This window comes from Tauraco erythrolophus, chromosome 12 (assembly GCF_009769465.1).
Source record: "Tauraco erythrolophus isolate bTauEry1 chromosome 12, bTauEry1.pri, whole genome shotgun sequence".
In the NCBI taxonomy this organism is placed as follows: domain Eukaryota; kingdom Metazoa; phylum Chordata; class Aves; order Musophagiformes; family Musophagidae; genus Tauraco; species Tauraco erythrolophus.
Window position 1 is genome coordinate 14,311,859 of NC_141476.1, and position 14,377 is coordinate 14,326,235.

At 38.0% G+C, this 14,377-nt stretch overlaps 2 protein-coding genes across 2 annotated transcripts in view; both read left to right on the top strand.

Annotated features, from left to right (window-relative positions):
- ARHGEF3 (Rho guanine nucleotide exchange factor 3) overlaps positions 1-14,377 on the top strand; it is a 118,576-nt gene that overhangs the window by 11,310 nt on the left and 92,889 nt on the right. The window lies entirely within an intron of this gene.
- Positions 6,848-10,025, top strand: LOC147527980 (syncytin-A-like). The gene is given in 5 exon segments (XM_086619235.1): positions 6,848-7,141; positions 8,982-9,272; positions 9,317-9,479; positions 9,482-9,886; positions 9,889-10,025. Coding segments are annotated over 5 exon segments (1,290 nt in total).

Consider the following 14,377-nt stretch of genomic DNA (forward strand, 5'->3'; position numbering starts at 1 on the left):
CTTTAATTTCCATTTCTCTACCAAAAATGTTTAACTCTGGCTAAATTAAATATACAATGATATGATACTTGAGTCGTAAACAATAAGCATTTAATCTATACAGAAAATCTTACATGTTGTAGAAGAGCTTTTGGGTTACTCATTATCATGAGTAACTAAGCCCAAGCCCTACTATTAGAGCTGCTTTAGCACATCACCATATTTGATGCACATACTATGCATTTGGTAGGAAAAATGCTATTATTTAAAGAACTCCCTCAGATGGGTTTGATGTTTAAATACTGTGTGTAGTAGTATGACATCTGAGCAAATTTTGAGCAAGCTAACAGAAGAACAAGGCAAGGTTTTCCTATTTCTGTTTAGACAGGCTGCAGGATATGGTATTAAACAGATGATACTGATACTAGTATTTATGGAAGATTTCATCAAACACGTGAAGGTGACTGTTCTTTCTGGAGTATGCCTCTGCTGCTAATCAGCTCCATCTCCATTAACTGCTATCAATACTTCAGAAACAATTAGCCCTCCAGAAACCCTTACTGATTGTGGGCAGCCACTTACCACTTACTACACTTAAGTCTGCCAGTGTGTTTCAGAACACACTATTTCTATGATAATTAAAAATTTCCAGACTTTTTTTAGCAATTATGTATCCTACAGGCTTCATTATAGATCTGTTAGTACTATCACCTTTTCTACTATGGGGATTTTCTCTTGCTGCTTTAACTGGGGAAGAAAAAGTTGCCCACAAAGACAAAGGTGGTTACTTCATTTAAATCTAGTTGCCATATTCTCTTCAGTCTCTTGGTGAGTTTTTATTTTGGTTTTGGTTTTTTATTATCTGTACATAGGAATCATTTTAATACTTTTTGGTTTTATTTTTAAGCAGTATTTGACTGATGACCTCTGATAAAATCTTCTTTTCTCAGTTAACATGGGTTTACATTCCTCCTCTGGCCAGTACCTTTCACTGTTCCGTAAAGGCACCCATTTTCAGTGGAGCGTACCAGGTTTTGTTGCATTCCATTGTAGATGGAGTATGTTTTAGAAGAAGCAAGAACTCTTAACTTAAACACACTAAACAAAAATTAAACAAAGAAAAACGCTCTCAAAAGTAAATTGCAATTAAATACGTAAGTAAATACATATAAAATGTAGAATAGTGTGAATATAGTGTGAAATAGCATGAATTTCTGCTAACCACTTTCTCTGAGTGACTGTAGGTGCATGTGCCTGTATAAAGTGTCTGTGACTTTTTTTAAAATGTAAAAAGAAAATCCCAGTGAGCCACCATTGCCAACTACCTGCTTCCTGTATGCTCACCCTGCTTCTCTTTTAGAGATTCTTGTCCTTGTTCATGATTTCTTTTCACTAAGGCTCCAGTATCTGTTTTTTATAAACAGTCTGTTATTATTTTATGCACTTGTTCAACATGTAGTACAGTTGAGCTTCTCGTTAATACCCTAAGACACTTACACAGTTTTTTTTTCCCCCCAAATAATAAGTGATTATGCATTTTTAGTTAATCCTCTGACTGTAGAGGGAGCTGGTGATAAAGTTGTCAAGGAAAACAAGCTGTTTCTATGGGTACATTTCAACATTGTAGTATTTGGAAACAAAGGACCAGAAACAAAAGGCTGATTTTCATCTTGGTCTTTCCTTTGGGGCTGGGGAGGGAAGGCTGGAGAATATGTGGATTGGTTAAATTAACTGCATTTTATTGAAGGCCCTGAAAATTTTTATAGCTAAGTGTTGTAAGAAAATGATTTGAATATGACAGCTGACCTAAGGAACACTGTCATCTTTCTCCCCTGTGTTGGCACGGGGGCGCTCCATAATACAACAGAAAATAGTGGTAAATGTCCACCAATCTCCATACAAATAAAGAAGGAAGCAGGAAGAAAAATAAGGATTTAGGAGGCTAAATTAGTTTATCATTAAGCATTGACATTTATTTGCTAATATGCTGATTTCTTATTCCTGAAATAACAGAATGATAATAAACCCTCTAACTCTTGCCTTCCAATGTGTCCAAATATGATCTGATGAAACTTCTACAGTGATCCAGTTAGTCAATGGCGATGCCTGTTTTACAGCATCTTCCTGATGAATTCTTGTAGGAGATAAAGCTATCTAAAATTTGTTGGGCATCATATGGTTAATCCAGAGGTTACATAGGCTCCTTTTCATGGTCTTTATATTCTGTGATTAAAAATAATTTTCCCTCTTCAACGTTTTTTATTTAATCTGCAACTCATCTGGCACAAGCCAATGTTTGCCTGGTCACGTATTCTGTAAGAGTACTTAATTGCTTCTTTTGCATTTCGTTTCAACAGAGGTTTGAAATGAATCATGAACCTTTCCTCATTCTGACTTGTTATTTTGTTATAGTTGGAGGATGTTTTACGTATGTGTGTTTATATATATGTGTGTATATATATATAAAAACGTGTTTGTATTCACCATTTACAGCTTGATTTAAAAAAAAAAAGTGATTAAACACAGGGAGAAGGGAATTTAAAGGGAATGTTCTGGTATGTATTACAATGGATATACTGCTTAATTACCTGTCCATTCAGAATCTTTTCATTTTCTGTTTACTGGAGTAAGGGAGTTGTGAGGAAGTTTAATTTCTTTTGTTATCACTTGACATCGGGACCTTGTGTGTGTGAGATCATGTGTGTAAGTGAGAGAGTACACAGTAATTTACAGAAAGATGGAGCACAGTGACAGAAAGGTAACTGCATTACAGGTTTTATGTTTTGCACAGCAGGGGGCTGTATTGAACAACAGTATGTCAAGAGATGTTTATTGTTTTGTTTTTCTGTGTAGACGACTAGTGACTACATAGGGTATTTAATTTTAAAAATGTATCATGTCTTAATTCTGTTTAAGGCTTAGCCAAACTTCTCTCACTGGTGTTAGTCCTTGTTTTGGAGGACTGAATATTACAGTACTTGGTTTCATAGTAGTTGGTTTTAACATCTATATCAAGATGTTGAAAAGGTAAATTCTTCTAGCACCTAAACCATTTCTTCTTTTCCTCTTGGAATTTTATTCCTGTATGGTTTTGCTCATAGTACATATGTATGCTGTCCATGGACTTTTTTGACCAGCAGTGTCCTTCAGGTCTATATATGTGCTTTGCATAGTTTTTTCCTGTCAGCCTGAGGAGGTCTCTTTTACAGCTCCTAAATAGCCTGTTTACAACAAGACAAATGTGAAATATTCCCTTACTCTGTACACTGCAGTTTGAAAAACTGTATACGGTAACTTTGTGGTTTCTTATGTTCCTCTATTAATGTGGCAACTTCATGCAATTGAAGCAGCTGTCCCTGCCTCCCAGAGGAACACTGTCCATGAATGTTCTGTCTGTTTGTTTTTCTAATAAACAGTACAGATGGGATGTGATCATGTTTTCCTCCTACCATGCTACTGCCTCAAGCCTTTTGGCAACTGAGTTCTACCTACAGAAACACATAATTGTCACGCAGGGTAGGTAGGAAGATTGACAAAGGACTCTAGAACTGGCAAAAACTTGTTTTGGGTTCTGCATCTCTAGTGTCCTGATTTAAAGGAAATGGTTTTGTGTTACCAAGTTCCATCGAAGATATTGAATATTATTTCCTTGCCCATTTCAAGTCAAGGTGTTTTAATCAGTGATACAAATAATAATTTTTGCCAAGCAAGGGATCAGTGACTGTCTATTTTGCTAAGCTATTGGTAGTCCCAGGAACGGTCTCATCCATCATCAGATTACAGTTGATTTAAGATTTGCATCTGCTAGGTGAATGGATGAGGGTAGTTAGTAGCCTGGTGGAATGAGCAGCTGTTTCACCTGACGACGTTGCTGATGCTTTTTCTCAGCCTAATCTAGCAGTTTAGAAATTGCTCAGGTAAACAAAACTGGTCTATGGAGCAAAATTTGGGATGCCTGGTTGTCTTGCTTTGTTACACGCTTCATGAAGTGGAAATTTTAACAAAGCACATGAATTTCCTTGGTTGCCAGTACTGACTTGTGTAGGAAAACAAGCTCAGTTTTCAACATACCTGTATTTATTTGAAAGTCAAATATCGAGAATTTCAGGTTCTTTACACAGTGACTTATACACTTTGAGATTTCTGTAAGAATGGAGAGGTTTTTGTCTGAAGCTGTTGTAAAGGTGTCACGACATCCACTTTTTATTATGTGTTTATTGTCTATTAGACATTGTAATTTAGTGTGCAAAGATTTACACTCATGATATCGGAGCATGCTTACAATAAATGTCTTCTATGATAATTTAATGCCTTAATATCATTGTTGCGATCAGTTAAATCTCGAATGCATTATAGGGAAAATTTTTGTTTGAGGCTTTTACTCACAGTAGAACTCACTCACTGCAAGTGTACTGCAACTCCATTCCTATTCTGCTAGAGCGAAGATGTAACTGTTCTGATCAGGTTTCCATTTAAAGACAACTTAAAAATACTGTAATGTTTCTTTTCTGCATGTTCACAGTGCAGTCGAGTTTGGAATGGTCATTGTTTACATATTTGATACAGTGTTAGTATATATTTCTTTGTGGTTTAGGTTTAACATTATATATTTTTTACTTGCTAGTGATTTAAAACTTTTGTCTCTTGAGAACAGCCACCTGATTTTGCGAACTTTGGGAAAAATCATTGCACTCTTCCCCCCTCCCCCCCGAGTAGGGTCGTTGATTCTATAATGATAATTGAAAGAAGAACAGACTTTTTCCCTTTTCCATAGATTTACTTGAAGGAAAAAAGTTATGACACGTTTTGAGTTTAAAAGAAACAAAACCCCCTAACTTTTTGTCTTTCTCAGTAGAACCTAAGCAGGAGTGGGAGCTGGAAGTTATGAAACCATTTACTTTACTTTTCAAGGTACCTAGAAAAGTCAGATTTTACAGCAAGATGTATTGTGTGGTTTAAAGAAAGCCTAGTTTCCTCAGGAAATGGTACATGACTGTGCTGTTTGTCTCTTGCTAGTAACTTTTGAACCCATTGCCCAGTTTCATTTTTAAAAATATATAAAAAACATCGGAGCCAATAAACTCAAGTTTTAACGTAACTATGTATGGGTGGAGGCAAGAGACCCCACTTAGTACCGCCGTTGTGAGGAAGGCTGCCAGAGCACAGCCGGCTTATGTTCTCTTGGCAGGAGCCTACCAGCAAATGTGTTGCTCTAAACTAACCACAGCCCTTTCATGGCAAGAGTGTCACGGAGGTAACGAGAGCAGGAGCGTGCTGAGGGGTGGGACGAAACACAGGGCCTGCTTCCCCAGGAAACCAGTCTTCATCAGCTCTGCCCCTTGCAGAGTCTGTTCGAGTGGGAGTGTGGGGGCTACGGAGTGGTACCTGCTTGCCACAAGATGATGCCTCTGCTGTTGCCCTGCGTGCTCAGTGCTGTATCTCTGTTCTTTACATTCCGATTGAGATCATGAGGTCACATGCCATACATAGGATGTGGCTGCTGCTTCACTTAATTTCCCTGACACCTTACGAATGAGAAAGAGAAGCTTCTTATCGTTAATCTTGACGCTTAACAGCCCATACTGGAGCATCAGACTTGCAAGGCTGAGCTCTTTGTGTTCTTCACCGATATGCAACTTCTAAGAGATTGGCTCATCACCTCGCCGCATACCTATTCTTTCTCAGTTTGAAGTTGTCAAGGTTGGGAGATGTGCCTGCAGGGCTGTTGGACAAATAAAGTTGTCAACGAACCTTTGCAGCGTCATTACATTGTTAATGTGTTTATTGCAAAAGACTCTAGTTGGAGGTGGGGATAGTATTGGATGAAGTGAACTCTCTTCGTAACAGTTTTTCGTAGAATCATAGAACAGCATTTTTGATCATTTGGAAATGAAAAGTGCTGTACCAAAAGCAAGATGGTATTTTATTAATCAAGAGATATGGTGTACGTGGTTTGGAAAAAATCCAACAGCTTCAGAAACATATTTCACATATTCAAAAGAAGTAGGACCGTTTATCTTATGTTCCTGTCGCTCTGCTGGCTACCAACAGTAGTTGTTGTATCTATGACCGTAAAGGAAACGGTAAATAATTTTGCATCATCACTGATCAAACCAACATCTGTTTGATTTCTTCCCTTGTGGTTTAGGACTCTCTTACCTCAGCTGCTGTAGTAAGTAGGAATATTGTCCTTGTGTTTTGATGCTTTCTATGTTCAGACTGAAAAAGCCTTTTCTCTTGTTTTTGTAATTAGCAAGCTTTTCAGTTTTTACAGTGAAATACTGCAGTGTATGTCTACATCCTAACCCTAATTAATATACCTCTTTGAAACCCAAATACATTAGCTATCAGCAAGAGTAAGAGCAGAGATAAACGTGCCCTGATTTAAAGGCATGGCATTAAAAAAGATTCAGAGGAAACGTAAGTGATGAATGTCTTGGAAAAAAAAAAAAACAAACGTGATAAAAATACAGAATGAAACGATGTGCAATTGTGCAACTGCTAACATTCAGCAATGTAACAAAAAAAACTATAACTAATTAGTGTAAAACTAGTAGTTTCTGCATGTCAGAGTGAATCTTCTACTGATATGGAAAATAACACTCAGCCAGGCATTGCAACACAGAAATAGTTTAGCAAAATACCGCTATAGCTCCTGAATGATGACGTGAGGGCGGCTTGACCTGAGGAGGAGCAGATAAGTAGCCATCTAGAGCCACAAAGATAACGAGAACTGTTAACCGGAACCCTGTTGTCCGTGAGGAACGACCTGAGAAGGAGCAAATAAGTTAATGGGAACTGTTCACGACATCTGGTAATAACTCCCCTGAATGAATTGTAATAATCCAGCCTATGCTAATGAATATGCATGACTTTGCATCATAAAGAGGCGCTTGTTTTGCGATACGGTGTGCAAGTCTGTGGAGGAGAGATCCCCCTTGCACCCAGCGCTGCAATAAACATATACCCGCTTTGTAACTCTCCGGGAGTTGCGGAGTTTCCTTCCGCGCGTCAATTTGATGACCCGTGGGACCCTCTCTGTCCGGTTGCGGGACCTGCAGAAGACGGGACTCCTCTGGGCGCCCCTGAGATTTCTCAGGAGGACTCCCCAACTCACTCGGATCACCGCGGGGACAGACAAGGACCATCATCGGCAGACCAGGTATGTTTTAATCAAGTAAGGGGATACCTGTAAGGCATGAGGAGACGTCCTACGCGAGGTAAAGAACCCTACCCCTGGAAAGGTGGGGTTTGGGGTTTGAGTCCTCAGTCAAGTAAGGAGAGACCTGTAAGTCATGGGGAGATGTCCTACACGAGGGGACTTGGGGTTTGAGTCCCCATAAGGTGGTAACTGGGTACGTTCTGTACCCCGGCTAACGGTAACTCAGGTTGTATGCGGCATTGCCATAATCACTGTCATCTATTGTAAAATCTGGTACCGTGTATTTCGTAAAGTTTATACCATCTAAAGTTTATACCACCTAATATTAGCGTGTATAATAAGGCCTTAATTAATTGAAGACCTGGGGGGAAGATAGGAAAAGATAGATGGGCAAGAACTCCCCACGGTAATAAATAATATTCCTTGTGTTGCTATGGGCAGTAGTTATGGCAGAGCATAGAAAATCCCACTGGGGAACAGAGGCCCTGTATAAATATCTGAGTCAGCTGATATTTGCAGGAAACCTGTGTAGCACTATCAAGCAAGTAACACAGCAGTGCAGTCTGTTTGCAGAATAATCCCAAAACAGGAACTAAAGCCTGGCCCGGCCAAATAGGGAAAGGGAATTATCCAGGACAACAGTGGCAAATTGATTTTTTCAGAACTCCCAAGAAAAGGGGGTTTCGATACCTGTTGGTCTTGATGGACACCTTTTCAGGGTGGCCAGAAGCATTCCCTTGCCAAACTAATAAAGCCAGGGAAGTTACCAAAATACTATTGCAAGAAATAATACTGAGATTTGGGGTTCCCATAGTAATCTCATCAGATCAGGGGCCACACTTTATTGCAAAGATTGTTCAACAAGTTAGTAAGCTTTTGGGAATAGATTGGCAGCTTCATACCCCACGTAATCCTCAATCAAGTGGTCAAGTAGAAAAGATGAATCAGCTGATTAAGCTGCAAATTGTAAAATTAGGTCAGGAAGCTGGTTTATCTTGGCACCAGTCATTGCCTTTAGCACTCCTGAGAATTAGGACTAAGCCCAGAACGAAGGAAGGGCTAAGTTCTTTGGAAATAGTGTGTGGGAGACCCCACGTTGTACAGGTGGGAACATCAACTCAAATCGGGGATGAGATATTAACTGGTTAGATAATAAGTGCAAAAACAGCTTTGGGAAATAGAGAAGCTGGTTTTGGGGACTAGAGCCCGGGGTCTTGATGGGCTCGTGCACAATATTGAACCTGGTGATTATGTGTATGTCAGATGTCTTTCAGGTTCACCTCTGGAACCAGAGTGGGAAGATCCGCTCCAGCCTTTGCTAACCACTCACACGGCAGTCAAGATTGGGTACATCACACCAGAGTGAAGAAGGCCCCTAGACCACGGTGGGAATTGGCATCTACTGGACCACTGAAACTCCGTATTCCACCAAAAGATGGACAATGATTGTTGTTAGCATCCTAGGATTTTGTCTAAACATGGGGCAAACATGGGAGCAGATTGTTTTTTACGTTTAACCACGAATATTTCTCAAACTGTCAGCTTGTCAGATTGTTGGATAAGTACAGCTCTTCCCAAAAGTAATATGGAATTCCCATTTTTCAGAGTTCCAGTGAGGTTTCTAAACTGGAGCTGGCCATATAACATTAACTTCACCTTAGTACCCAATGGCCTAGGAATGCGCTGGCAAACAGGTGGAGAATGTCTTCCAGGTAACCAGCAGATTAAGCTTCCTACTGGGGAAACGCTTTGTTGGAAATTGGAAGAAGGGCCCCTACACCCACACTTGCCTAAATATAGTTGTACTAATACAAATACGAAGATGCGGTTTGATCTACAGGGAATAGATTACGGGGGAATTTTTATTAGAAGAGTCAATAGTAGTGCAGAACAGGTAGGACACTTTAGTGATACAGAAATGAAAAAACTAAATGGCACTGTATGCACACTAAATGAGACTAGAGGGTGTCCAGGTCCAATCATTATGGGATTAAATCATAGCCTCCTGTATGAATGCATACTGGTTGGACTGTGGTGGCTATGTGGAGATGGATGGGCCAGGAAATCCTTGCCCCAATATTGGGAAGGAACCTGTACAACGGGTTATCTCATACCCCATATGAGATATATGGCTATATAAAATATAGCCAAAATAGAGCTAAAATATATAGCCAGACTGATTCATTGACCAGTATATGGAGGACACCCCCTTGGAAACATATACAAGAAGTGTCAAATCCTCTAGTAGAACGAGATACTGATTTTCATAGTTTTGTGAGATGGTTAATTCCTTTGTTAGGAGTAAGTGAATGGGAAAAAGGGATTATTAACATTTCGGCCAATTAGAACAAATGGAAAATCTCACCCTTGACGCACTACAAGATGTTCTAGGGGAAGTAAGCTCTTTAAGTGAAGTGGTTTTGCAAAACCAACTAGAGTTAGACCTTTTATTGGCTAAAGGAGGAGGATTGTGTGCAGTTATTAATCAAAGTTGTTGCACTTACATTAATCAAGAAAAACGGGTAGAAACAGATTTGCAGAAAATATGGGAGAAGAATCAAATTTTACACCAAGTAGCTCAAGATGATACTTCATTTGGTTTCTCTGAACTTTGGGAAAAGCTCACCTTTTGGTTACCTAATTTTGCATGGCTACAGCAACTCATTACATGTATTATGATCATTGTGTTAGGATTGCTAGTTTGCTGTATGTTGCAATGCTTTGTGTGAACGTGTAACAGACCGGTAGCAAATATGAGGAATGGAAGAAACATAAGGTAAGGCAAAACATTGGAAGTGGCAAGTATTTTGCCAAAACCCTTAGAAGGGAATGGCATTATATAGCAAAAGAATTTGCAAAGGAGAAAAGAAAAGGGGGGACTTGATATGGAAAATAACACTCAGTCACTACTATATATTATAAAGTTGTTACAAATAATAGAGTATTTTTTTTGGGAAAAAAAAAGATACTGTACTAGCTTACGTGATGAGAATATGTCGATATCTGTGAGGGCGAATAGCCCAAAAATTTTTATTTCTTCAAAAGCAAATAATCTCTGGCAAACTTACGTTAAAGATTATTCTGATACGAGTTACTGGAGCACACTATGTTATTCCTTGTGGTTTCATAAATAACTGTGGAAAAACTTCAAAGTTTCTTATACAGCTGTTTATTTCATAGGACTTTGTGACAATCTTTTCAGTCGTAATGTATTATATTGTATTATATGACATTAAAAAAGCTGTATTAGCTTTTTTTTTTAATGTGCTTGGATAGGAAAGTTTTAATATGTGTGCTCTTGTAAAATGGTTTTGGGCTGAAATTACTGTAATGTAGTTACTGTAGTTATATTGAAGAGACTAGAAAACATAACCTGTTGCTGGCAGAAGTAGAGATAAGTGAACCTTTTCTGTCCTGAGTTGATATGTTGAATGGAGCTTTAATGGAACAAGAGTTTCAAGAGGTTTTACTCCTTTGCATTCAGGGGTTTCTATAGGAATTGCTATGGCAACGTCGATGCAGAAAAATTAAATATACTGGCAACTTATTAAAGCAAATTAGTTGTATTTGTTACATAGCTACTAAAAATGTTTGCTTGTCTACAGATGTTTCAGCTGTGAGTATCTTAAATATTTTGTTAAGTATAGTTGTGTTTATTGTACCTATTGATCTTCATAATCTAACGAACTGGAGGTGTCCTCTCCCAGGTTCCCTAATCCTCTGAAAGAAAAGAGAGTTTCATTGAATGCATATCTTTAAAACAGAACCTAAAGGAAAAAAAAAAAAAAATTCTCAACTCATGGTACTTTAAATTTCTGAATAAAAAACTCTAGAAAGAGGGAAGGGTTGTTTGAAAAAGTTGAAACTTTTCCTTCAGCCTTCATATAAATATTGAAACTCATTCCCTGTGAGAGGTTTTGTTATTGATAAATTGATTAATTCCTGACTTTTTCACTTCTTAATATTCTGTTCTTTATGTAATTGACAATGCTTGAAGTGTGGGAGAAGTTCTGTTGTCTGTGTTTTAGTTACGCCACAGTAAAATATTTGCTTGTTTCCTGAGCAGAGACCCAGTATACTGTGGAATTTAACCTTTGGTGTGATTTTTATGTCCAAGTTATTGAACTATATGGCAAAGCAGCTAAAAGGAATTTGCCATGACAGCCTGCAATCCTTCAGGCATGGCAGAGGGCATGTCTAGTTTAGACATGAAATTACATGATATGATTTGAGTTTTTCGGGGGAATGGTTACTACACACTGAAGTTAAGTCAAGGCATGATTGCATACATTTGGAGAAGTTGAGTTTATTAGTGCCCGTGGTGACAGGCCTGTTACAATCTCAAGATCAGACGTTCTGGTCTGTCTGTGTAGAAATTACAGCAGTGGTTCTTGCCACTCATTGTAAACCACTTTTTCATGCAGAAGAATCTTTCTTGATGAAACAGTATTCTGAAAGTTACAATCCTCTGTAACTGATGGCATTGGATAAAAGCAGGTTTGCTTCCTTGACTGACTGGCTTGATGCCGTATCCTTGAGAGCAAGGTGTGAAAAGTATCATGCAGCACTCTTTAAAAGGTGTGCAGGAGTTTTTCACTTTTCAACAGAGAAGCCTCTAAATTGGCTATAGGCTTAATGACATAATGATTCTATTTGACATTTTTGTTACAAACCTACATTTTTGGCCTTTTCAGTTGAAACACAAGTTATAATCCAGAAAAAGATAAAGTTGCAAATGAAGGTATAGGGAAATAGCAGCACAGGAGATTTATAATCTTGTCTTGGATTGAGTTGCTCCCAAATGTTCCTTGTTTTAAATAGCGTTGCCCTCTTTATTCGGTCCTTCTGATCTTTCTAAATGCTGGTAGTGGACAACAGCTTCGCAGGAATTCATGTTTACTTTCAGAAAGAGCTAGATGATATGAATCCAAACAAAAAATTTTCAGAAAACACCCATTTCCTTTATCAAGAACATGATGTGATGGCACTTGAAGGATCACTTTGAGGGTATTAGCAGCTTCTCTATAGGCTAACTGAAAATGCTATTTGGTTGGATTTCACAAACTGCTGAGAAATCCCTTGTCTTCTTTCTCTGAGTGAACATTTTTGTTTCTATCTAACCAGGAAGTATCCAGTCTTGCTAAACTAAGTGCATTTCCCAGGCTTCAGCTCTCAATGAGAGCTTACTTTTACTTTGAAAACAAAATGGAGTATTTCCTTGAGCATGAATATTGAGAGGGTTTTGCCTGGAGGCTTGCTTTTTCTGACACTTTCATGATGGGGGCTATTTAAGCATTATCGTCAGATCTCTTTCTTTCCCGCGGACCAGAGAATCTTTTCTGTATGGCTGATTGTAGGGTGGAGATGAGCACACGTTTCTTTTTAACGAGTTGTTCTCTGTAAAGAATTCAGCATGCATCTGTGGTGCTGCAGTGGGATGGGGCAATGGCTGAAAATTAACAAACATGTTACTGCCATTTCTTCTTCCTGATAATATTGAAATACTATAGGAATAATTTTAGGCTGCACCTTCAAAGTGAGCAAGTGAATAATCTTTCTAATCTTAGCTTTTACAATATTAATGAAACAGTGATATTTTGTTATAGAAACATAATACAGGACTTTCTTCTCATCTTCCCCAGCATTAATGCAGCTGTACCCTTGTCAAACAGCAGAAAAGCCTGCGTTCTCCTGTTGGCTAGTTGCCAGGACTTTCAGTTGTGAATAGTTTGTATATGTCAAGGCAGATGCTTTTATAGTGGTGTGTATCAGATATAATTTTTTGTGTAAGCCTGCAGTAGTTACAGATGAATAAATAATGTTTAAACTTTAAATCAAGCCTATGCTTCTTCATAAGGTGAAATTTTACATCATTAGGAATATCTGATTTTTACATCAAAATGTAGGACTTGATCTTCAGTTTTTTTCAATTTCATTTTTACAGGAAATTAATCAAATGCAGAAATGAAAAAATGCAATTTGTAGCTTCTTTGGGTTTTATTGGTGATGGGATATTTTATGGTGCTGTGCATTGATTCGTAGTATAAATAAACATGTTATTCAGAAAACATGGGAAAAGAGTAGGTGTGGGACAGCTCGCTGGTACATGTACCTGCTGCAGTAATGCAGGTTTTCATCTGCACATATCCAGATTCATAAGGGCTGTTTTTCTTTCGTAATGCGTTTATGACACATAGTTTATGATAGTAGGACAGTAAAAGATTATGTTAGTATTCAGGAAATCAGCCAGCTAGTAAAAATCAGTCATCTGTGTTTTCTTTGGTTAATATTTTTGTTTATCTCAAGGTGATAAGTGTCCAATGTTGCTCAGCTAAGTGTTGGGACCTTTTTTCCCCCCAGTTATTTATCAGTAGATGCTATAGGAGCTTCGAGACCTCATGACTGCAGGATTTGACCTTGGTAAATCAGACATACACACAATCCTTGAGATACACCTTTCTTCCTAAAGGCAGAGTATCAAGTAAACTCTCCATATGAACTTAAAACTTGCTGAGCCAAATTCTACTGTGGTAAATTCTTTTTTCCTTCTGGAAAATAAATGACATTTTCCACAATCTCCTTTTAATGCCAAAATACACAGGCCTTGTATAGAAGAGAAATGGTACTTGAGATTTCAAGCGGAGGAGTCTGTTTTTTAAGTAGATCAGACCATGTTGGTTTTTTTTCTGCTTTTAAAATCAGTACTAAAGGTACCTTAACTTATTATTATCCATAACAAAGCATCTGAGAGAATCAGTACTGTTCAAAACTATTGTTCCAAGCTAAAATGCTCTTGCATATCTCAGGCTTCACTAGGCAAAACACTTCGAATTTTTTTTTTAGTGTAATTTAGTATCACAAATATCTCAGTGTGTTAAAATAAATGTGCTTTTATGAACAGTATATTAGTGTACACTTTTGATAGGCTGAGCAGATGACATTACAAAGAACAGTTCTGAACAGTAAGTACTATTTGGTTTTTAACAATATCTTCATAAAATATTCACAGCTGTACTAACCTTTTAGTTTTGCAGATTGAAAATAATTTTTACTTAGCACAGCTTGTCTCTAAGTGATTTGAGCTTTCCTTTTATTCTCTGAGTGAGTATTCATGTAGATTTGTGAAATGCACTTTTATTTTCAAACAGATGTAGCACTGGAGTATTTTAAACAAAACACACGCAGCTTGGATGTTAATATCTGAAAAAATACTATTGTGGTCAGTGATTCTGTGTG